Raw genomic sequence first — 25,770 nt, 5'->3', positions numbered from 1 at the left:
AAGAAAAATTGCTCTGAGGATTTCAGTTGTGAAATTTTGACTTCTGCTGTTAATAGTTTTAAGTTGTTTTTATAAATTTATATTACGTTATTACATTTGTTTTTGCGTGAAGTTTTTTCTTCAGAATTTTCCTCAAAATGTCAATCACTCGATTAATTGAATGAACTGGGGCTAAAATTTGTCTTTAATGTGTGTAAAAAAGGCCGAAAATTGAAATTAATTTGCAAAAAAAACGGGCCAACAACGATAAGAACATTAGATAAATTACAAAATAGCACTAAGTATGCGACAAAAACAAACAATTATCTCAAAAAAAAAACAAACGAAAAACCGATTACTGCACAAGAAGCCAAAATGACAACATTTTTTGCTCAAGATTGTGTTTAAAATTTCAAACTATTTTCAGACTTTTTACGGACTATTTTTAAGTAAAATAGTTAAACATTGATTTGAAACCGATCTTTCTCGCACTGTAAAAACAGTTTATAAACACTGTAAACTCAGCGCCATAGTGGTTAGTATGGCCCACTATTAGGACCATTTATTGCCAAAAATAACGACAAGGATTGTGACTTTAAAAAAACAAGCTATAAATGATTTCTTTGGGAACTTTTTGGAAGGTTTTGGACAACAATTGAGGACAGGACCCAAAATCAGCCGAGAGGCCATTGTTTTTGGCTTTATCCAATTTGCGATGCCCAATATTGCGTTAGGGTGGAAACTAAATTTGATTAACTTAACCTTTCCACATGTTAGGATCAAAAAGGAAATTTCTGAATTATTTTCAGGTCAATTCTTGTCTACAAAAGCTTACATTTCTCAAGAAAAAATGCACGTATAGAATTATGTTTGAAAAGAAATGCAGAAATGCTTTTTTATTCAGAGTGAAGGTTAGTTAGGAGGAACACAACAAAGGGTGGGGAATAAATTTAACTGAATCCAAATTGTTGGATATGACTAATTGCACTTACTCGAATTGAAGTGCAGCCAGACAATTGAAACTGTTCTGAGAACCCACCAGTCCGTAAACTGCAGTTGCCCTCTGATCTATTTCGATTGTAAACTCGTTATTAGCGTTTCCGGAACCGACGGCATTGCCAGCAACCCACTGGTAATAGACGGAACCATCTGCTCCTTTGTAGCCCAAAGCCACTCCGCTCAGACAAGTGTCTCCTGAAGTGTAGTTATTTAGGATCTACTTAACAATGCCCCTACTTGAAAGAGATGGAGATTAATAAGTAGTTTCAATCAGCAAAATTTCAACCAATCAGAACGCAGGAAAAATAAAATTTTCACAAGAAAGATTTTTAGCAAATTAACTGTTTGTATTTTCAGGGATAGAGACTTTATAGTAGATACCATAGATTATGGGTGAAGGGGAGGGTGGGAGAATGTTCAAGCTCTAGAAGATATTAAAAGCTACAATTTTTGGTCGCTTAAACCCCAGCCGAAGTATAAATAACCTATAATTAATTTATCCAAAAAAATTCGGATGAGTTATTCGCAGTTTGATTTGGTCGGGAGGGGGTTCCTCTCTAAAAGAATTAGCTGCCTTTGTAATAAATTGTAACTCTCTACCAACCTAAAAATATTGGTCAAAACCTTTCAGGCAAAACGTCATTTTTGGCAATTTTTCACCAGAATTTGCTTGCTGTGCAGACCATTTAGGCCAAACAGGAAGTTAACTTTCCGTGAGAGCTCAAATATTACTGTTCCGTTAAAATACTTCTTTAAAGCGGTGACAATTCTCTACTTGGACCATAGGGGGAGGCCAATAGTTAAAGAAATCCGATTTTAGATAAACTTGACTGAAAAAGTTTATATGTAGTAATATTTGATGTGTGTCTGCGTTTGTTATGATTTGTTGCCAATCTTTTGATAAAAGGGGTGAGCCAACAAAGGAACTGAATTTTTGCGTAGATAAAATATCTTTGTCTAAACTTCTTAAGTCGATAACCTGTGAGCGAAAAAAAACTAAGCGGGAGCGAGTGTTTTGGAGAGTTAACTTGCGGGCTATGTCTCGGGCGACTCTAATTCATCTTCTATTTTCACTATGGGCTCATCTTCACCTGGGGTTTTCCGTCAAATAGTGACAGTGTCCTTAATAGTTTCGGTTTGATACATAAATCGATCTAAATCACTCGAGCTTCAAAGTGATTGTGAAGGGGGTCTAGTTTACCTGTTGAACTCTGGTACATCTTGGCCTCGTGCGGGTAGCCGGAGAAACCATCGTACTTGGGGTAGTTGTTGTCGTTGGCCTCGTAGTGGAAGAAGTCTGTGTTGGGGAAGAAGAAAGACTGGGAGCTGGGGCCAGTGGGGGTCATCTGCATAGAGGTCACAGTCGACTGAAGTTGAGTAGCCTCTGCTGTCTGCTCGAAAAGGATCTCAACTGAAACACAAAAGTTACACTTCCGATTTCAATGCTCTTTAACACCCCCTCCCCTCCCCTCCCCTCCCCTAGCCCAATTTCAAACCACACAATTTCTACTTTTAAATCTTTTCAATATCTTTAGCATAACTTTCTTGATTTGTGACCAAAATTACAATTTTGTTTCATGATTTTTGCTACTTTAATACACAATTATTTTTTAACACAAAAACTTTCAGAGAACAAATCCTTATCACACTTCATTCTTTCATCCCAGCAATGTGTTTGCAGATAATGTTGCAAAGGTGAACTACTGTGCGAAAATAAGTTTCTTCTGTTTAACACCTGCCAACCCAAAGGGTCGCCACTTTGTACTATTTGAGATTGGCTGACTGACCCTAAAAATTTTCTAAAGGCGTCTTGGCCGCCAAAATATACAAATTTTGAGGGAGGAGCGCGCGCCGTAAAACGCGATTTTTTGGTCGAAATTTTCCAAAAAGTGCCTTCTTGACCTTTTTCAAAAATTCACCTGCGGCGCAGAAAATTTGGTCAAAATGGGGCTTTATAGTGATTTGGGAGAGCTCGGAAAATCATTTGGTCGACCTAAAAATAAGGTCGACAAAATTTTTGATTTTTTTTAATCTGCCCCCCCCCCCCCCCCTCGAGAAAAACCTCGAGAAGTTTAGCTCAATAATGTGTGCGTTTAGCTGGAAAAAAAATATGAAAAAGCAGACACCTGCACGTCATCGGGTTGCCAAGATCTTACAAGATAACTCATTTATGTATAGTTAGCGTCTTACCGTCCGGAAGAGATTCGAACTCGATCTGCTCGTATGAGTCACCATCCGCTTCACAATAGTATCTCACTCCATTGGCTGAAACATTTAAAAAATATTATAAACACTCCATTGGCTGAAACATAAAAAAAACATTATAAAAGAACTTAATCAAAGGTTAAGAACATGCGGACTTTGTACTTTGTACCTTGAAACTAATTTGTCCCCTTTTGTAATATGGGGGGATACAATTGTTTTGTAACACAAAAACTTTTAGAGAACAAATTTGTTTTAACACTTTATTCTTTCTTCCAAACAACGTTTTCGCGGAAATTGTTACAAAAAATTTCCGCAAAAATTCAATGTTGTGTACTAATTTTTAAAATTTAGCAATAATTAAAAATAATCTTAATTTTCCTTAAGTTATTATTTTAGATTTCATTGTAGAAATCAATAACATGCAGCATGCATGATCAGCATACTTGATGTTGTAACTCAAAAATAAGACTTATCGGATCTTAACATGTATGAAGATATCTATTCAAAAACATCGGTTAGAGACTTTTCTGCCCACCCACTCGAATTGAAAAGTAATGCGTGCTCATTAAGTTAATGCTTAAATTTGACACACTTGGTAGATGCATGAACGCACATTTGTTGTCGTAACCATTTTTTAATGGTGTATGCTATCGATAAGAAGTTTAATAACATGCATAGTATTTACCTAACAACAGAAAAGAAACTAACAAGACTGCGCTTAACAGGGCGGAGTTTTGAGTACACGACCATCTTTTAACATCTATGCGCAGTAGTTTTTGATAAAATATATCTATTAAACTTTTTGGAAATTGAAAAAGTTTTAAAAAGATGAAAAATTGTGCAATGTTAAACACGAAATCATGTCTTTAACATCTACTAGTTTATTAGCAAAACTGCTCGTATCAGAGCAAGGCCCTGAATGCTTAGAGGCTCTTTATCGTCTATGAACTCATTTTTGTGTCGAGTTTTTTTCTACATTTTTAAAAAATATTTCGCCCTTCACGCTATGCTAAGTAAGAAATGATGCATTTAGCATTTAGTAAGATTCTCATATTACAAAACAGACAAAATTCAATTTAGAAAATTTTCTGAGTTGATTATATTGCCGTTTATGCGTTAATATTGCGAAATATATCAATAGTATTTATCCCAAGTTGACAAAATTGAGAATCCCAATATATTTTTTTGAAAATAAACCACACAAAAAAAAACTTTTTAAATTTAAGCTCAAAACGCACCTTCCATATGACATACAAATTTCAGTTAAAAACAGTTAATAGAAAAATTGCAATTGGTCTTAGAAAACACGCCGAGCACAAATATTCCATCCTCTCTTCGAAATCCGGAACAATGATACTTGAGTTTTGAACCAAGCTGCAATGCAGAGTTTCCAAAACGAATAAACAAATAGCCCTGGGTTGTTTTCAAAGTTTCAGTTTAAATTACATTTCTCAATTAACAACCAAAAATTGTATACGGAAAATTACATCACATCAAAAATTTTGTCGACCTTCTTTTTTGGTCGACCAAACTGATTTTCCGAACTCTCTCGAAGCACTACAAAGACTCTGTTTTTTCAAAAAATTTGCGCGCCCCAGGCAATTTTTAGGTAGTTTTCGGAAAATGTTGAACAAAAAATTGCCTTTTTTCTTTCGGCGCGCGCTCTCGTCAAATTTAGTATAAAGTGGCGCCGAAGGTGGATATCTCTAATTAGTACAAAGGGTGACCCTTTGGGTCGGCAGGTGGTCGAATCCTTGAAGAAAAGATCCTCTGCAAAACCCACCCACCCCTAAATCCGCCACTGTATCAAGGCGAGGCTCTGGATGTTCAAACTAACATTTAATATCTAAGAAACATTGTTCGTATGAAATGAAAGACGAAATTTTCAAAAAAATTTCAGTAAAAACTCAGTACAAAGTGATTTTTTTGCATGCAGCAAAGTAATAATTAGACAAGTAACAGGTGTCAATTTAATTTTGCGATTCAATTTTGAAAGGTTTCTAAGACGGCTTAAATTTCCAGTTACGCTTTAATATCACAAAATATATTGCGCTATTTATCCCAAATTGCTCAAAATGACAATCTTAAAACTCCCATAACCGAACTGAAACTAATCACAGGTAAACTCTGAGCTAATACTTGAGCTCAGAGTAAAAATATTTTTCGAATGATATAAAAAAAAAATGTCAAAAAATTTAATTCCATAAGTCGAATGTGGCCTGGAAAAACACCCTCAGCAGACTTGTTTGAGAAACGACGCAACAGTAACATTTCAACAAGTCATTTATTCTGATATGCAATTTCAAAAAATGTTAAATCTTAAACTTTCATAATAATCAAAGAGCTAAATTATTGCGTTTAATCATTTTTACGATCAATTTAAGTCATTTTTTTGAGTCGTGGATTATTTCTGCTCGGGTGGTTTTTTCTTCAAACATTGTTTTTAACCAGCCAGTTTTACCGAAGCTTTTTGTACAAAAAAAATTGGTTCATTTTTGAAAATTTATGTCATTGAAAACTGGCAGTTGAGCCAATCTGTGGTTATCATAGCGCGATATATTTCAAACAATCAACGCGTAAGCAGGGATTTAACCCGGCTCAGAAAATATTCAAATTGAGTTAATCTAAGCTTTTTTGTCTCAATGATACATTTAGAGATATGAAATTCAACTTTTTTTTGCTTCTTTTCTTCGCTTAGATGCCCCCTTTAAAACATATTTAAAGTTCCCCTTTTTACATTTTTACTTAAATCCCTTTTTACTTAAATACATAGCGTGTTAAAGGAATATTTAAAAAGATTTCTTAAAAACTATCCAAAATTTTGATTTTTTAAATTTTTTGAGCCCAAAATTTATTCAATAGAAGTTAGAGGGCAGCCAGCTTATTCAAGGCTTCGTCCAGTTACAAGCAGTGTTCTTTGTTTTTCATTCAGTTGCTTTCTCTTTTTTTTCAAATCACGATTTAGTTCACACAGGCAACCTGCTAACACTTATTTACTCTTGAGGTTTCTCAACTAATGGGCTACATGTAGTTGTGCCCGCGCATGTGAATAGTAGCTCAACCATTATTGTCCTGAACGAACTTGTTATGATTAAATATCGAAATCAAAATATTCAAAATCCGACCATAACAGATTGTTTTTGCACAAATGGCTCAAAAAACCGCCTCAAGGTTGAAGTGGTTTCGAAAAGCGTCTCAACTGCTCGAATATTGCTTAAACATTTCTCGCGTCGGGTTTTTTATCATCAATTTGTTCACTTCAAATGTTTTTACGTGAAGTGAATGTGTCGGTTGTGCGCTGAGAGGTGAGGTTGACACCTGTCAGACCAGTGACGTCATAGAACTCTCCCCAGAACTCAATGGTGTAACCCCGCTCCGCCTGCAGATGGTACAATTTGGCATGCACCACTGTAGCCCTAGAAATATGCTCAGTGATAACAATAAAGGGAAGGGGACGGCAAACTTATTGCTTTAGAAACTAAATTTGAGTGGGGGGGGGGGGTTGTTCATGGCAGAAAGACCGAAAAAAAATTTAACCAATCAAAATAAGACTTTTACTGCCCAAAATTGTTGCGTTTTTATCCGAAACTGTTCAATACTGTTGCGATCCGTTGCGTTTTTATCATATCATAAAATATTGAAGTCTGGTTGGCAAGTATTGTCATTAAATCCTTCTGCCACGAGGCATGGAGCAAGAAATTGTAAAACTTTCAGCTTATCAGTTCCACAGAAGGTACTTGAAAAGTTCAGAACTTGAAAAAGGTGGACAGGCAAAATTCAATAGACAGTTGAGGGGGAGGTTGTGAGGTGGTCGCCCCTTAATTCTCTAGCGTGGATTCGACAGGATGTTCTTGCCTGCTGAATCCCCCGCTGCCGGTGGGGGGTGCGAGAGTGAGTCCGTAGTTCTCGTTGTCCACCAGGAAGTAGCCGCTGATGTCCGCCCGAATCTCGTCATAGTCTGCCGGGAGGTAGAGCCAGAACTGGTACTGGTCCGCGTCATTGTCCGAGTCTAGAGATAATTGCATCACATAATACGTGCAACCAGAGTTGAGGGGGAAGGGGTGTAATCCCCTCGTTAAGTTTCATTGTAACGGTTATTATCATGGATTACTCACTCACTTCAACATGTATGCATTAAGTTGTTGTTCATTTGAAAAGTGACTAACTTATGTCGAAGAAACTTCCACCGTTGATCCAGTTGTTGGCAACATCTGGCACTGGGGCGTTCACGACGAAACAGGGCCCAATGGCCTCTGAAACAATAAGATTAAATTGAATACAATTGTTCGAATATAATTTTGAAGTAATTTTTGATAGACATTAACCTTTGATAGACATTAACAAACCAGCAAATGATCTGAAGTACCTTCTCTGAAATTGGATCTACTTAACAATTGCCCTCCCTTTGGTACCTACTTGAGAATTGCCACCCCTATTAATAAAAGCAGTAAATTAGCGCTAGAGCTATGTATTGAGGCTTCTAATTTTGCTGCCTGATTGGTCGAAAATGCGTTATTTTAATCTACTCAATAATTGCACCCCTTTCTTAAAAGGGGGTAGGGGGTAATTGATAAGTATATCCCTGAAATTCTCAGTTTTCAATTTGAAATAAACCAGTTTTTCCGGGTCTGAAAATATGTATTCGATGACTCACGTCCATAGGTAGCAGATAGAGACTGCCCCCCTCCACTGAGATCGTTGATTGACAATGTCATGAAGTAGGTTTCAGCAGGCGCTTCGAGGATGTCTGGGGATGGCAGATTCGTGTCCCCGATGGAATAAGTCATCTGACCATCCCATCCCAGCTGGATTCCTGCCACGTTATTAGCAGAAAAGTAGACCATGATCTGCAACAAAACTTAAATGTCAAGATTATATGCAAAGAAAATTAAAAAATAATTTTTTGAACGGCGGCGGATTTCAAAAACAGTAACTGCCTACCCTGTAAGTTTTGTAATTTTCAACTTTTTAAGGCTTGAGATATTAAATCTTTTTTTTTGAAATTTCATCTTCAGTGACACTCAGAAAAATTTTGGCGGAGTTTACGTCAGTCATTTTTCGAAATTCTCCTGAAATCCTAGAATGACTACATTACTAAGAATGAATCCCTTGACAGTTGGAACCCTACTGGGATCCTTGACATCTAATGTTTTTTTTCGAGGAGTGGATTGAGAACCGGCTAACCTGTTTCAATTTTCAATGAGACCCTATTTAAAGATTTTTGCATCCAATCCCTTTCACCGTGCCTTAATTTTGCTAGTTTGACAACCTTGATATTAAGTCACAGACATTTTTTATAATCATTTAGATGTTACGACCACTGAAAGTGGGGAGGAATTATGTCTTCCAGTGTATTTGAGTTTTTTCTGAATTGTGTCTTTGGCTTGTAATAAAAAAGTAAGCATTTATTTAAGCCGCGTAAATTTGGTTTTACTCAAGTAGAATTAGCTTTAGCTTTTGAAGTTTTTTAGCGTCATCTTGAGAAATAAGTTTTTCTAAAAAAGTTCAGAAAAATGTTCCGCAAAAAGTTCGTTTTTCTAGTAGTTTCCTATTCAATGAAAAGAAAATCAATTTAAAATTATTCAAAGAAAACTGTTCTGGAATTTTCCTCATTTCATGTGACCATCGGATTCTTTTGTTCAGATCGTCTTTCGCACTACGGACTAAGAAGGACTCAATTTGAACAAAAAATTATTTTTTTGTTATTGTGGGCGGAATTCTTTGTGCTACTTAGGCAGCAAATAGCTATCCTTAATAAAGTGTCATATAGTTTGTAGACATATAAAAGTTGCAGATGTTTTTCTTACTGTGTTGATAGCCTGCGTGATGGGGGTGAAATCTGTGTCTGATTTTGCAGCTAGAGCCCCGGTAGACTCCCCCAAAAGTCCGTCTATGAAGAACTGACCCCCCTCCAGATTGGGAAGATAGGATCGCATGTACTTCTCTGGGCATTCATCTGCCACACTCCCCACCCAGTATTGAGAGGGGGTGGTGTAGGTAGTGGTAGTGGGCGTTGTTGACGTACTTTCAGAACCCATGTTTTGGTACCCGTCTGAAATTAAACTTGATCTTAAATCAATCTTACATTTCTCAACTAATAAGTCAGCCGAATATTGGCAATTTTGAAAATATTGAGTATTGACGATGGTTATTGTCACTTTTTCCAAACACTTTTCCATGTTTATAATATGCGACCTTTTTTAACATGCAGCAAATAAAATGTGCTTTAGCAGGAAAAAAGGATGAAAAAGCTGACGCCTGCACGTCAACGTGTTGCCAAGATTTTACCACTTATATCATAAAGGCAAGAAGTTTGCAGGATATTACAAGATATATAATTTATTCAAGAATCTTACAAGATAATGCAGAACACATCATTTGAGCAAAAACCTTAGAAGACCTTACAAGATAGTTGGGTTGTGTACTAACAAGACCATGCGGTTATGGAGTCCGAGTTTCCGGAGGCATACTCCCAGGTGCCATCGTCCGAATACTCGTTAGTAATGGTGACATCCACGTCCACACACCCACACACAGTGTCGATAGGGCCCACTGCTATCTCCCCTGTGTTGCCGTTGTTGCCGGCTGACCCACTAGAGAAAAAAAACGAAAAAGCATTGAGTTTGAATTGTCAACAAAGTATTGCGTTGTCAAAAATGTTTTGTGTTTGAAATAATTTTATGATTTGGTTTCAGCAAATACAAAAACTACTCGAATAGGTTTTAAAGTGGCGTGCGCAAAAATTTTCTAGGACGGATTTAATCGCTCTTTAATTGTCACAAATTGACCAAAATGCCAATCTTTAAACCCTCATAACTTTACGAAAATTGATCACAGGTGAAATATCTTTTCAAATTTAAGCTCAGGGCAACAATACCTTTTGAACTTTTTGAATGACATAAAAAAAATTCGTCAAAAATGGCTAGTTAAAAAGTCGAAATTCGTCTGAAGAAAAAAACCACCCCGAGCACAAAATATTCCGTTACTTTCGTTACGAAAGTCGGAAGAACAAGCACACTCAATCAGCTTGGAGCAATATCAGGGTCGGATTCTTTGCCATTTTCAAATTTAATTGCGCTTTGATTGTCCCAAATTGGCTATTTTCAAATCCCCATAACTTCACAAAAATGATCACAGGTGAAATGTCGATGATCTTGTCGATGGTCTAAAATTTTTCCGTCAGTAATGACAAGTTAAGAAATCGGAATGTGTCTGGAAAAAAAACCACTCCGATCACAAATGTTTCTCATTTTGTCGGCAAAAAAAACATCTTAAACAAAATTTTTTTGTTCGTATTACAAAAATTGTAAAATAAGCTTGAACTAAAAAGGAGAATAGGCAAAATAAAATTATGATTTTTCCAACAAGTGTTCGGAATCCACTAAGTTGTATGGCAAGCTCCACTACCGTAAGTTTCGGAAACACATTATGTCTAACCATTCCGTCTTTGGAAAAAGTTAACGGAGTGTTTAAGCTAACGGAGTGTTAAATTTTGTCAAACATCCTGAGCTTCAAATAAAAAAGATATTTTAGTATGGGGGAAAATAAAGCTTTGCCCTGGTCCATGCAGTTTTTGTCATATTTCTACAACTTCACTTGAAAAAATTCAGTTGAGACTTAAAAAACGACAAGAATATAAATTTCAAAGTTAAAAAATTTATTTTGGCAGCTGGCCACGGTTTTTTTAGATAAAGAACACAAAACACGAGAATTTTTCCCAAAAATAACCCCTGGAATGAAAAAATCAACAAAAACTAAATATCAGGATCAAATATTTTTTTCTCACGATATAAACAGATATTCACATCAGCACCGAATTAGGTGGGGGACGGGGAGCGCCCGCCGAAAAAACGCAATTTTTTGGTGAAAATTTTCCAAAAATTGCCTAAAAACATCTTTTTTTCAAAATTTTGCCTAAGGTGCAGAAAATATGGTCAAAATGGGGTCTTTAGGTCTTAGAGTAATTTAGGAGAGCTCAGAAAATCAATTTGTTCGACCTAAAAAAAGGTCGACCAAATTTTTGAAATTTTTTCAAAGTCCGCCCCCCCCCTTAGCGAAAATCCTAGATCCGCCCCTGATTCACATTGTAATATTATAGTGGCTTGGAACAGTATTATATTATAAATTCTGATTGTCATTATTATGATTCAAATCAAAGGGTGACTGTAAGAGAGGAAGCACTGGCTCTCAGCAGACCTGGAGGATGTGGAAGTGGTTGTGAGTCCAGAGGGGGATGAGATGCCATTGGTCCTTGAGTAAGAGTAGGAGAGTGAGGAAGAGAGGGGCCAGAAGGAGTTCACGTGTAGAGTCACACTGTTGTGAGTGCGAGCGTAGTAGTAGATCATCGGCTGCATCCGCTCTGCAGAAAAAAGATGAAAAAATTAAGAGCATTTAAGAAGCTTGAGGTATTTTGAAATACAAATGATTGGTAGTCATTAAAGGTTATACTGGAAGTCCGGAATTATTTTACTGTTATTGGATCTACTTAACAACCTCCCCCTCTATTGTATCTGCTACAGAATCTCCACCCCTGTAAATAAAATCAGTAAATTCGCACTGAAGCGTTGTATGTAAGTTCGAATTTTGCTGCATTCTGATTGTTCGAAAATTCGCTGCAAATAATCTACTTAACAATCTCTCCCCCTTTCTCGAAAGGGGGGGGGGGGGAGAGATTGCTAAGTAGATCCCTGATATTTACTCCATTACTACTTTAATATTGAAAACAATGAAAAAGATTCCCCCATGAAAAAGATTCTCTTTTTCTTCCCCCATCCCACCTGCAATTTTTTATAATTAAAATTACTGTTTGCATTGTCCGATTGTATGAAAATTGACATTCAAATAAATTAGGCCATGACAAACATTTTTGCTTTTCATCAATGAAAACGATTCTCTTTTTCTTCCCCCATCCCACCTGCAATTTTTTATAATTAAAATTACTGTTCGCATTGTCCGATTGTCATGAAAATTGACATGCAAATAAATTAGGCCATGACAAACATTTTGCTTTTCATAAATAATTTTGTAAAACCACTCGCTAGACCATAAAATTGATGCTCATATGAGGTGGGGAGAAGGAAAAAGAGCCCCTGTCGTTCCAAAGGGTCCCCCTTGGGGGCTCTTTTTCCTTTCCCCCACCTCACACAAGCATCAAATTTATGGTCTAAGGGGTGGTTTTACAAGGTTGAGTATGAAAATCAAAAATGTTTGCCATGGCCTAATCAGTCATTTTTCATGACAATTGGACAATGTGAACAGTAATTTGACTTTGCTACTGCGGGTGGGGGGGGGGAAGGAAAAAGAGCTTCCATTGGTACTTTTTAAGAAATCCATTTTTGGCCGATCGACCCTAAAATTTTTCTAAAAGCGCCTTTGGCGCCAATATTTACTAATTTTGTGGCGCAGAAAATTTGGTCTATCTACGGTCTTTATAGTGCTTTAGGAGAGCTAGGAAAACCAATTTGGTTGACCTAAAAAAAGGTCGTCAAAATTTTCGACATTTTTTTGAAAATCCGCCCCCCCTCGAGAAAATCGTAGATCCGCCCCTGCGTGAAATAGTACCCATGCAGGTCGTTTGCACGAGGGACAAACATCCAGTTTTAAGCCTTATTAATCTATTATTTCTTGATTTTTTTTTATTACAATTTTCTAAAATTGACAAAAAATCGATGAAAAACAATTAACTTTTGATAAAAAAATTTTGTAAGCAAATTATTTTTATCCCCTTTTCATCATTTTTGTTACGCTATTTAATCCATTGCAATCGATTATACTCGAATTAAATCTTTTAATCTCTTTTATTCGCCTATGTTGTATTTTCGCATCCTGTACCATGAATTTAAATGGCTTATAATTTATGTTTTCAGAACTTAAAAATTTATGTTCAGAACCAAAAGATGACAAGACATCTAAACTTTTTTCAACGGAATCGGCCTCTTTCTTTCCACCCTAAATTAGAATAACCTCCTTTGCCTGAAGATTGGGATTCTTTAACTAAGATATCTTCAATTACGTCTTTTCTCCCAGCTTCTCCTTAAATCCGTTACTGAGTATAGAGGCTTTTTTGTAGCGAAAAAGAAGTTTTTTAATAGAAAATGCATCTGAATTTTAATTCTAAATTGTATTTTCACTTGTCCTAAATTGAATTTCACAAAAAATTACCAGGGGCGGATTTGCGGAGGAGATAGCCCTTTTCTCAGGGCTTCGACCCCCTGCCGACCCAAAAGGTACTATTTTGTACTATTTTGAAACATCCATTTTTGGTGACGGGCCCTAAAATTGTTCTTAGGGCGCCTTTGAATAATTTTGAGGTGAAAGCGCGCGCTGAAAAAACGCAATTGTTTGGTAAAATTATTCTAAAAATTGCCTAAAAACGCTTTTTGGCCAGTTTTTTGGATGCACTTTGCCTTCGGCGCAGAAAATTTGGCAGGACTTTTTAGTGCTTTGGAAGATTTATAAAATTCAATTTGGTCGACCTAAAAAAAGGTCGTCAAAATTTTCACACATTTTTTGAAAATCTGACACCCCCCCCCCCCCCCGCCCTCGAGAAATTTTTAGATCTGTCCCTGATAAGTACATATCATGAGTAATCAGTTACATACAACTAATCGCTTGCCACAGACGTTATTGCTCATGTAATGACGGCTATATTTTGTTGTGGGTGATATGTTGTTGAAAAGAATTGTTGTTTTTTGAAAACTTACGGTACTCCAGGGGTTGCAAGACGAAACTACCACCAGTCCCATCTGTGTATCCAACCAGACCCGCGAAAGCATAGCCAGAAGAGAATGTGAATACAACCGGGTTAGTAGTGCATCCTCCAGATATAGTTGTCGTGGTACCGCCCACCGGGGTGTGTACGATTTCCAGACCGCAAGTGGACCCGACAATGGTTCCGCTCAAATTTGTGTAGTAAACAGTCACTTCTTGAATGTCCAGAGGGTTGAAGGAGCCGCTCGAGGCTGCGGTTCCTATAGAAACAAACTAAATTGATTATTGATCTCGAATTAGATTAAGTACTTCAAGCTCACAACTGCTCATTTTTAATAAATACATTCAAAAAAGAGTAACCGTTTGAGGCGCAATAAGCACAGAAAGTTCCAAAACGCAAAAAACAATCATAATTGACTGCAGATGTATTTAAAAATGAACAGCAAAATAAAAAATTTAAACATTTTAATTTTTTTGCACATTTTTTTTTGAATTTATGAAAGTTTTTAATTACAAAGAAAGGCTACCTGAGTTTTTTTCATGGAAAAAAAACTAATTTTGCGAAGTAAACAGTAGAAAAAAACACTCAAACATTCCCGAAGCCAAAGTCCTTCCCCCATTTTCATTGGTCGGAAAAATAGGAGTAGCTGATCGTTGTGCGAGAAGACATTCTCTACCAATATATGTCCTTCAAAAATTCCAAAATGTCTCATTGAACTATGCGAAGAAGCGAGTGCGAGAAAAAATTATAACAATCAATGCGTGTCAAAAGGCCTAAAAACATCATTTAAAATGCACAATGATGCGAATACGAGAAGAAATTCTCAACCAATCAAAGTCCTTCAAAATGTCCACAACTGCATAATCTGAGAATGAACAATGAACAATGACAAAAATTGACAGACAAAGTTTTTGCACATCAATTTTTTGCGCATGAGGGGGGCTCACTAATAAACTTTAAATAGCACTAAAATTAGGCGAAAAAAAATACGAAAACACTTTTTTGAATTTTTCTGCACCCGCCGGTTTTTGCGGCATACGCGTTACGGGTGAAAAGCCTTTTAGTTGAAATTCAGAGTGAGAGCATCAAGATCTAAAGGGCTAAAGACTGAGATTCAGACTGCCATTAGATGTGGAATGGAACTGAGAAAATAAAAAAGTTATTGTTTTCAAGTTTTTGTTGAAAAAAAATTGATAAATTTGAACAAAAAATGACTTGAGAACCAAGGCCTTACAAGAGAATTAGTTATTTATTTGCTGACTAGTGAATTGTTTTTTATCACTAAATGACCCTGTCAATGAGTTTATTCAGATTCGACAAATCGACTTTCGAACAGAATCACTTCAGTATATTGTCTGACCCTGGAATAATCTGACCTCAACACCCTTGCTCACACTGAATTAGTTTCTTTCAAAGCCAGGCTGTAACTAAACAGTATTCGATTATTCTGATCGACTGAAGCCTTGCTCAGGGCTTTTGTTTACATAGGCTTCCTTGATTTCGGCAGGTTAACGCTGGAGTTGTACTGACTCATCTTTAATCCTTTCTCGAACAAAATGGTACTTAACATCCACTTTCCTCGTTCGATTCTGCTTAGCAGTATTTTTGTACAATTTGATGCAGCTCGGGCTGTCTTTTTTGATGAATGGTGGTCCGTTGCTCAATACCCTCATGTCATCGAGAAGTGATTTCAGATATACAACCTCTTGAACCGCTGCTGAAACTGCTTGGTACTCAAAATTACCGCCAGATATGGTTGCCAATGGTTGCTTTTAAATACTCCAATTGATTACAAGCCGCGCCTTCTTGAAATCAAAGCTGTAGCCAGTAATTGATCTTCTAGCATCCAAATCTCTAAACAAGTCACCTTCTGCGAACCCATAGACTATGCACCATCAGCGTCCTTTGAGTAGCACAGCTCCAGAATTTTGCTTCTCCTCAGGTAACCAAAACTCCCCTTTGCAGTCACCCAGTGCACTCTGTCAAGATTCTCAAGAAAATGGGCGAATTAAATCACAGTAGCTAAAATGTTCGGCCTTGTTCGCTTAGTTTTGTACACTAAAAAGGCTACACTGCCTCTGCTGACTCAGCTTCAGGGCAGTCTTTCTTTGACAGTTGTGAGCTGCTATCTTCAGGTGTCCCAACTGGTTTGCAGTCAGGTAGGCAATAGCGCTCCAAACACTCATCGATACAGCGCGATTGATTAACAGTTACCTATCCATATTACTACTAGATTTACACTCCCGAGAACCAGGACAGTGAGCCTTGATTTTCTCGGTGAAACGGCTTCTCGTCATGTCAACCTTCCCCTGAAGTCTGCACCCAATAAAGATGTTATATTTCCAAACCAACACATAAAACATTGCATCTGTTTCCCTCACCATGAACAAATAGAAGTGGTTGCTGCTTTTTATGACCCGTTATCGTGTATGAAGTTGTTCAGCGTCTTGTACCAGTCTCTTCCTGTCTGCCGCGGCCCAATGAGATTTCGTTGTAGCAAGCACACTACAATCGTGTATGAAGTTGTTCAGCGTCTTGTACCAGTCTCTTCCTGTCTGCGGTGGCCCAAACTGGCTGTTGAAATCCTCTGGTTGCTCCGTGTACATTGTCGCTTTAGGAGGAGAGTTAAAGAAGCTTGATTTGACATCAATCGGATGAAGCGCAAGATCATCTTTTTCCCTCAAAGCCAAAGATAACCTCTTCTGTTCGTAAAAACAGGTCATAGTAAACGTCTCATTGAATTCTAATCCTTCCACCCAAACCAGTACATAAATCACTGCATCATCTGTTCCTGTCATCGTAAGCAAATAGAAGTGTTTGCTGCTTTAAGTGACCCGTTATCGTGTATGAAACTGCTCAGCGTCTTTTACCAGTCTCTTTCTGTCTGCCGCAGCACAAGGAGACTTCTTTGTAGCAAACACACTGGTTGCTGAAATCCTCTGGTTGCTCCATGTATATTGTCGCTCTTAGAGGAAATTTTAAAAAAGCTGATTTACCAACAATCGGATGAAGCACAAGATCATCTCATGCCTTCAAAGCCAAAGATAACCTCTTCTGTTCGTGTAAACAGGTCGGAGCAAACGTCTCACTGAATTCAAAACCTTCCAGTTGCCAAACCGTTTTTTACATATAAACTTTCCCATTATCCTAACACATTTCTCTACACGGAAAAATCCTAGCGTCCAGGAATAACGCTGCGGTCTATCAATAAGTGTTCACACTCCCATGGCCTCTAAATACAACACATCTGAAGCCATGGGTGCTAGCCATGGCTCCTCTTTGCGTCAGTCACTGTTTCTGAATAGCCCCTCAGCCCTTGGATTCCAATTGCTCAAGTTTCCATCCGCGAAATTGATATTCAGTATAATCAGAATGTAGGCTTCCTTCTCGACTGGTTGCTGCTAAGCAGCTCCTGCTGTATCTGCAGTATCACCGTAAGTTGATGCGTTTAGTGATTCTCATGTGCTCATCGTATTTGATTTCTTAGAATCATTGCACCCTTTGATTGATAACTCCCCAGTGTTTGCAATGATTTTTTCTCAAATGAGAAGCTATCTGAACTATTTTTTGTTTGTTTTTCAAGCTTTTTGCTTGCATAACTTGCCTAGTCTATCGATCCAGCAGCAAAAACGCTTCGCTCTTCAACACAGCTGATGAACTGGCTCTGCTTACCCTTTGGATTTAGTTTCCGCCTGTTGCATCGTTCCAGATAGTACGTCAGGCGTCCGGATACAAGAAAAACACTATTTTGTCGATCTCACAAAAATCATCTCCTTCGTTGAAATCTGCTACTTGTTGCCGGATGAAAGGTTTTAATTGCGAACCTTCAGAAAAATTTCAATAATTTTGCACAACCACTGGAAATCGATTCAATGCAATGAATTTACTTTTGTAACGTTTTGCTACAATTTTCTGCTAAGCTTTATTGGGAAATGTGAGCTCCTGTTTCACCTTGATTTCTCTACAAAAGTCCCTAAAAGCGTTTGAATGGTGTGTCTCTCCAATGTCAATTCACAGCCACTACGATGCTACATGCTCAGTTTCAACTTCTTGTAATTTCAGTTAAACCAGGTACTTGACCTTTGGGAACCGCATCAAAACATCAATGAAGCTTAGGTGTCGCGCGCTCCATGCATGACTGAAACTTTGAATGGTCCCTGGATGTCACCTAACATCCGCTGCCCTATTACCAATTTTCTGTTGTCATTCTTATTTGGCACTGCTAATTGACTCATCAAGCAAGCTGTACTCTAATTCATCCACCGTAATAAGTGAAAAGTACCCTGGTTGTTGAGGTGCCCCAATCGTCGGTGCATCAGCAAAAGACTCCTTTTTTTTCGTCACCAAAATTATCCTCCTGAGATTGTAACTCAGAAAAATTATGTCAGATATCTGTTCACCGTCCACTACAACTATATGAGAATAAGGTGCGGCGAAATTGAAAATTGACCATCTAGCCACCGCTGAGCACACACTCATCAGCTTTAAGTTATAGCTAGGTATAAACAACACATCGAAAAATGTGTAGCTTCTGGCTTCAGCTTGACAGTCTTTGTTATCTATGTCCACTGATCTCTTGCCCTTAATCTTGACAACGTGCCCATTGGATTCTTTAGAGGTCCCTTTTTTTTCTACTCACAAAATCAAAAAAGCCAGCTCTGTCACATTCCGCGTCACAGGAGCAAGCTGAATCCAATATGAGGTCAGCTCTTTTCATTGAAGTTGCTATACAGCAACTGAAGAAGCTTGTCTTTCATGTTTACAGTCCTCTGCGAAGTATTTAGGCTATTAACGCTTGAAGCACTCTTGAAATTCTGCACCGACTCACTTGCTTTGTTTGATCCACTGTCTCGAGCACAAATTTGTCCTCTTTAATGTCTAAAATTGAATTCCCTTGCCACATGTCACTTCTTACAATTGTTTTATCTTTCTTTTAGATTACAGGACTAGTTTACCATGCCAGGCCATCTCCCCAAGTCAGACCTCCATGAGTCTTCGTAGTTCACCATCCGCAATCTCAGTTCCTAATTTTTTTGGATGACTTTTGGCTGGTTGAAAGCTCGTTTACACCGTAGAAAACTCATAGCTGTCAGTTAGCCCACGATCGCCACAGCATCAAAAAAAGCTTCCGTGGTTGCTTCTCTAGCTTCATTCAACTGCTTCTTCAGCTCTAAGCTGCGAATGGAGAAAATTGAAATCCTTCTCTGATCCTAGGCGCTGCCTTACAAGCTGTCCTACTATACTATTATTGTCGACCTTTCAACGCTGCAAAATTTCTCTTGAAGCGGCTAATGTGCCTTCGTATCATCGCCATAGCTGTCTGTTCTCACACTTATGTTTTCTAGGTACATCAAAGAGGTGTTCTTTAGCACCAAAGCCAGGTGACTTCACACAGTTTAAATTGTCTTGACTATCCTGGATCAACACTGCTCTTAGTCTCCCCACTGATCAGCATCCGGAGTTTCAGGGAGTTTCAGCATCCGGAGTTTCAGCGTCATCCTCTTGCCGATCGTCCTTTTTGATCACTTTTCTGAACAGGAGCTTGAACAAGCTCCATTAAAAAAGCAAGAAATATTCAGAATTTCCTTCCTAAACAGCTATTTTCAAGTCGGTAGTCGTTAAAGGCTGCAAACTGTATTAAAAAAAAAATCGGAGGGTAGAAAAAAAAATTAAAGATAATGGGTCACAACCCTTTAAGCATCAGATTTAGAGCAACAAATTTTGAACGGGCTAGAGACTGAGATTGTATCTTAAATCTGACCAGAGGATAGCGAAGAATTGTTGATTGTTGAAGAGTAAATTTTTAAAGTGAAGTAAAAATGACTCGACAAACTAAGCATCACAACAGCAACAGTTAGTAAACTACCGAAAAGTTAATTAGGTGGTGCTCAGTTTTTGATTTTGTTCGGGTTTGACTAGTCGACCTTCAAACAGATGCACTTCAATTATTTTGTCTGATTTTGGAATAGAACAACCTCAACTTTTTTATATAATATCTCACTCAACTCCCTGAAAATGTTTTGGGCAGTCAAAATTAGAAGATAACAATTAAGATACGCCACAGTGCTTTCTCACCGTATGGGAGGGGTCGGAAAACAACGAATAAAAAACATCAAAATTTTCATTTGTGTTCATAAACTAATTCAGCTCTATTTTAATGATAGCATATCAAAAAAAATGAAATAACTGCTATGACCATGAAAATTTGTTGAGGGAAAACGAACAGCCTTGCTATTGATCTTCTGAAAAACAGAACAACTCATATCAGGGAAAAATCATTTTTATCGCGACTTCATTTTGAGAGACTTGCGTCAGACTGTCACCAGATCTTACTCAAGGAATTGATTCAACTTTCAAGAAAGTTATTCAGTAATAAAGAATGTTTCCGATGGTGAGGTTCTTCTCGTCCAAATATTTTGTCAAATTGCTGAATAAGTTCATGTTTACTGCCAATATTACGTCAAAACAAGGCTTGAAGTCGGAACAAATTCAAATTTTTATAGTTTGATTCTCAACCTTATTTTTCAAAATAACATAAAAATAATTTATTTACAACAAGTTTTGGCCGCTTTTTGGCTTGCTGCGAATTTTTTTCGTCTTGTTTCTGAAATGGATGCTCTGTTCATTTGAAAAATGAACAGAGCATTGGTTTCTGATCATTTTTCTCTACTCATTACTCTTTCCAATTTTTCAACTCATGCCTTATAAATGTTGCTGGTCAAAATTGTACAGCAATTCGTTTGTTTTTTAATGGAGAAGTTTGATTTTCCCATCCCAAATACTAAACATTTTTTTGAAAGATTATTCGACTATTTTTGGTGCAATTTTGAGCGGTACAGTGTTGTAGGTATTTGTTTGTGGAATCCAAAACAGCAAAGAAGGTCAATAAAAAGTATCAATGTTGCGGGCGGATCCCGCGGCGAATCTGATTTCGGACTGTTGCGGAATCTGCTTGCAATGCACAGAAGGCACAGTTTGGCCTCGTAATTTTCCGGTGACTATTCTTGTGTTGATTTTTTTTAATTCTGGTCGCGTTTCTTAACTTTGTGTTTAAAACTGGTTTATCATAAGAAAGGTACCACTTTAAACTATTGAGCCTGTCATGTTTGGTCCAAAATAGGCAGTTTTTATACGGAACTTTATAGTATTTATTTTGAAATGTTCCATCAGTTCTGTATTTTTTTTTGAGTCTAACTCAGAATAGAATACCTCCCATTTTTTAAAGTCTTGAAAAAGGTCAAAATAAAACAAAGTGTTCGAATGAATTTTTTTTATGAATAAATTCTCATTGAACCAGAAACTAACCCCTTGCTAGCAAACTGAGCATGTCTATTTGCCTATTACTAGATTAAGTAACATGTATTCTTTGTCTGGAAAATTTATTACCTGATACTTGTCCGAAATTTGCATTTTGTGAACCCGATCCAGTGACGCTGTATGTGAGCTGCACGCCAACCAAGTCGACTCCACTTTCGTACAAGTTAACTGAATTCAGAAAAAGAAAAATAAGGAAATTATTGAAATTCAAGCGAAACTACATTGGTTTGAAGACCCATTTCAGGTCCCATTTTCCATAGGCACACACACTGGCTTACGTTCAAATAGAGTCCCTAACCAAATTTTAGATTTTCGAGAGAGGATTTTTCGAGAGAGGACGACAAACTGATCTGGACAAAAGTTAAGATATTGAATAGAAGTCACTACCTCATTTGATATTTTTGAAATCAAATCTGGTATTGTGCAGAAAATAGATGGCAGACGAACGTAAGATGTCGCAAAAATATGTTGCTGTTTACATTTTTACTTTCATCCAATCTTTTAGTGTTTTAGCTTCGAAGCGTTCGTAAAGTGTGCAGTGAGTCTTTCTTTGACTGCGACTTTCGCTTTTGTCGCCTATTCAATTAGTTGTTTTGCCACAAAAACAAAATCTAATTTGAAATTTTTTTGTCAGTTTGTTTCATCATTTGTTTTTCCTTTCGAAGGGGTCGTGAAAAATGTGGCTTCAGTTTGTTCATGAGCAAATTATGTTTTGTCGCTTACCCGAAGTAGGTCGCTGAGTGACCCCGAAGAAGTTCCCCTCGCCTGTAATGCCCCCAGCATTGAACTCATAGCTCGCATCAGTCAGACTGTTGCTCGAGTAAATGCTGTCATTCATGAATTTCAATCTGCGTCCCACTGAAATATTTTTACCATTAGCAAAACTTCACAAATGGTTTCAAGTTGATTGGAATTCTTTGCTTAATCTCGGAGTAAAAGGACACGTTGACATGGGCGTTTGTTGCCTTGATCTTATTTTGTCCGTTCGATATCAATTTTTTAAAACTTTTCAAAGTACCGGAACAGAATGAAATTGAAACAAGATCACTTGAACAAAAGCTCTTCTTCCTCAGTGAAAAGAATTAAGCGGAGTTGAAAGGGTCTGTGAAAAAAACAAGCTGTTATTACCAACCCACGTAGCAGTCTTGGAAGGTCCCTCCTTCACCTGCGGCGATTCGGAGTCGGTTCGGATTCGAACCAGTAGCCACAGCCTCGGATGATCCGAATAGGTACTGACGAACAGCCGCCAGCTGCAACATTCCCAAGGTAGCCCTGCACAGTTTCAGGTCGGGCTGGAAGTAAAATCAAAGGTTAATTTCAAGTATTTATCGTTTGTGATACAGGTGCAATAAGGTTACCAGAAGCTTACAAAAATATAATTCTTTATAGTATCAGTTATCCAAAAAAAGATATTGTGATAAGAGAATGAACCAATTTAAGGAGCCAAGCCAAGAGTAGTACGGAAAACTATCATGGAAAACATTAAAGTTCTCTCAAATCATGTCTTAGTGCAATAATAGTAACTTAATTTTTATCTTTGTCAAAAACATTTTCAGTCTCTACACTGCCTGTAAATTTTGAATAATATTTGTTAATTCAGGAAATTCAGTGTTCTTTTTTTGCTATAAGACTTCTCATTTCCTAAAGTAACAAACACTCAAAAATGATGAAATGTTCACAAAATCTAGATTGAAACAAGGATAGCCGGTTACTGTGCAAGTAGCACAGAATGTTCCGACCACATTCTTAAAAAAACACAAAAATGTTTTCTCAAATTGGTGTAGTTTTTTTTCTGCAGTGTAAAATTTTTTGAAATTATTTAGTGTCGTTAAAATCACGACTGAAAGGGCTTTTATATGATATATCACTCAACCCCCTTTCGATGATTATTTGTGGTAGCTGATTTTGCGTGGAAGACAAAAAGTTGAAAAAAGAACTAAAACAGACCCGATTACAAGTTCCTCCCAATTTTCAATAGTCGGATCAAAAAGATAGCTTAAGCCATCTAGCAGTTTTTTCATTGTCGCCGTATCCCCCTTGAAGAAGTAACGGCTCTTTGTTCTCCTCCGCCCCTTGTTAGGTAGCGATCATTTTTGTGGAGTTTAAATTTTCTGGGGGAGTGACGAAGTTGCAAAGTATCTAACTTTCAGTCAAAAGGTTTGGCTACTAGAAGTCGTGGCTACTAGAAGTCGACAATGAACTGCGCTTGTTGCTTCAGCTTGTTACTTAACAAAAGTACACATCCCATGAAAAACATAACCAAAAAGTGCATCTAATTTTTAGCCAGAGACACAAGAGCGGTTCTCTGGAAAGAGCGGGACAGCTGGTATGTTTGCATGTTCCTCGTGGATTAATTGTCTGAAGTAACTAACCCAGCACTCTTGCTCCCGATTGGACTCGGAAGATGCGGAGTTCATCGAAATGGCATACAAAGGGGACACGTCAGTGTTTGTTCCAACAGTCACTTTAATCACAGGGTCAGAGGGTCGACTCCCGGTGGCGACATTGCCACTGTAAGCATACATGATCTCGCCAGCCGCAAAGTCAGTCACGATACATTCGGCTATGTCTGCAAGGAAACAAAAGCAAAACATTGAGTTTACTAAATTTAAAATTAGAGTTCAACACGGGGACATAACTATATAGGCTGAAACGCATTTTATTTTCCCGTAAAACAGTAAAACGAACCCTACAGACTTCTGACCTTAGTCGCATTATCTTGCCAAGTTTTCCAAAACAAGTCATCGTGTAGATCTTGGCAAACTGCTTGATTGAGATAAGTACGAGAGTTAGCTGTTCGAGAAATTTGGATATCTTGTCAAGATCTTATTTTACTTTGATAACACATCCATTTTCATTTGGATAATCCAAGAGTATAAGCATGATTCAGGGGAACCCTTTGGCAGGAGGGAGGGAGGAGGGGGTTGCAGCTGCTAACAAGATATTTTGAGTGCTTTCAGAAGAACAAATAATTTTGCATGGAAACACCGTTTCCATAGATAGCGCCATTAATGATGCCACGTATGATTTGTGCGGTGAAAACTTTTCAAATTTTCTCAATAGCATTCGTATAACTACAAAGAAAATAAATTTTCCCAACCATTCTATTATCTACAAACCTATTTTGCGGGCTTTCAAAAAATACTTAAGAGCGGCCAGTGGTTAGTCATTTTCCATATAAGCCATTTATGGACGTGTAGGGGGCGCATTGTCTAAAAAAAGCATGCTGAATTCCTTTTTTTATAAAAAAGTTCAATAGTTTAGCAAATCCAAAGAATTTAGGAGGCGAGATGGGTTTTCGCTTCAATTTATGCTTCGGTTGACAATAAAATACATTAAGATTTTTTTTATATTTCGCATTCAATTTTTGTGTAAGGGTTAGAAGATTTCTTACCTTGAGCTCCTGAGTTCTGAATCATTGCCAGAAGAACTAGAACAGCAGCTGCCCTGAACTTGAATTCCATAATCGGTATTGTCTGCTTTCACCACCACCTGGAATAGTTTTAAGAGATGGTTTAATCAACATATTAAGATCACGAGAAACGTCAAACGTACTAATTACCGCGAGGCAGAACTTTAAAAAACCAATGATTACAGCTAAATGTGGTTTATGTAAAACTGGATGTTCTCCATAGCCAGCGGCGGGTATAGAATTTCCTTGATGAGGGGGTCGGATTTTCAAAAAAAAAGTTTTCGAAAACCTTGATGGTGACCTTTTGTTAGGTCGATCAAATTGATTTCACGAGCGCTCTCAAAGCAGTATAAAGACGCTATTTCGACAAACAGGTCTGCGCCCCTTGTTACTTCACCCCGCTCGCCTCCCCCTTAGTCTACTTTTTATTATATCATGAGCTGAAATAACAGGTACTAGGGTAATAAATAGCCAGCCAGACTTACCTTCTGAAAAAAATGTCAAGTTAGTTTCGAGTAATGAAAAGGCGTTTTTACTGTCAAATGAAGACTAAAACTCGTTCTGTTTTTGTTCAAGCCTCGAGCCACGCACTATCACCAAACTATCGCCAAACTCGCGTCTACTGTCATTCTGTAGTACAAAATCAATTAGCTAATTAAAATGTAAGATGGCCAAAAAAAAGTTACCATAAAAACCACTTTATGAGCGATCACAAAAAAGCATGAACACAAAAGTAAGCAACTTGTAGTTTGGTTACTATTTTTCATGTTTTCGTTAAGTTTAAAAGACTTTCTGTTCAAGACAAACGCGAGTTCGTGTTATTTTTCTCCGTGGAATGTTTCTGTTAAAAATTGATACCGGAACATGGTATGTGAAGAGGAGGAGGGGGGGGGGGGGGTGGTGGGGATCTGGGTAGGGGGTTCAAATCTAATGAACTGTATTTGAACGTCGAGCTGCAATCAGGAGAAATGTCAAAACTGAAAGAAAAAAGAATTACATCTGTGTTTTCTCACAGATGTAATTCTTTTTTCTTTCAGTTGTTAAAAAATACAAATCAGACATTTTGCAAACTATGAATGAACAAAAACATGAGCAATCCAAGGTCTTCTCAAAGGGTTGAGAAAATTGGACTAACCTTTTTTTCTCT

General features: G+C 37.5%; 1 protein-coding gene across 1 annotated transcript in view; it reads right to left on the bottom strand.

The window, feature by feature from the left end:
* Window positions 1-25,297, bottom strand: part of LOC134841865 (uncharacterized) — a gene marked incomplete in the record, with an annotated part of 31,942 nt that extends 6,645 nt beyond the window's left edge. Inside the window, 17 exon segments of the mRNA XM_063857907.1 lie at window positions 972-1,173; window positions 2,180-2,389; window positions 3,169-3,243; window positions 6,457-6,599; window positions 7,039-7,192; window positions 7,350-7,436; window positions 7,838-8,030; window positions 8,991-9,235; window positions 9,613-9,776; window positions 11,380-11,542; window positions 13,887-14,153; window positions 21,281-21,379; window positions 21,935-22,069; window positions 22,344-22,503; window positions 23,584-23,780; window positions 24,606-24,703; window positions 25,109-25,297. Of these exon segments, the coding sequence (XP_063713977.1) occupies window positions 972-1,173; window positions 2,180-2,389; window positions 3,169-3,243; window positions 6,457-6,599; window positions 7,039-7,192; window positions 7,350-7,436; window positions 7,838-8,030; window positions 8,991-9,235; window positions 9,613-9,776; window positions 11,380-11,542; window positions 13,887-14,153; window positions 21,281-21,379; window positions 21,935-22,069; window positions 22,344-22,503; window positions 23,584-23,780; window positions 24,606-24,675 (2,564 nt within the window).
* Window positions 25,298-25,770: the final 473 nt, after the last annotated feature.

The sequence above is a fragment of the Symsagittifera roscoffensis genome, chromosome 3 (assembly GCF_963678635.1).
Source record: "Symsagittifera roscoffensis chromosome 3, txSymRosc1.1, whole genome shotgun sequence".
Classification (NCBI taxonomy): domain Eukaryota; kingdom Metazoa; phylum Xenacoelomorpha; order Acoela; family Convolutidae; genus Symsagittifera; species Symsagittifera roscoffensis.
The sequence above is the reverse complement of the archived record's forward strand: the minus strand, read 5'-3'. Positions and strand labels throughout refer to the sequence as shown.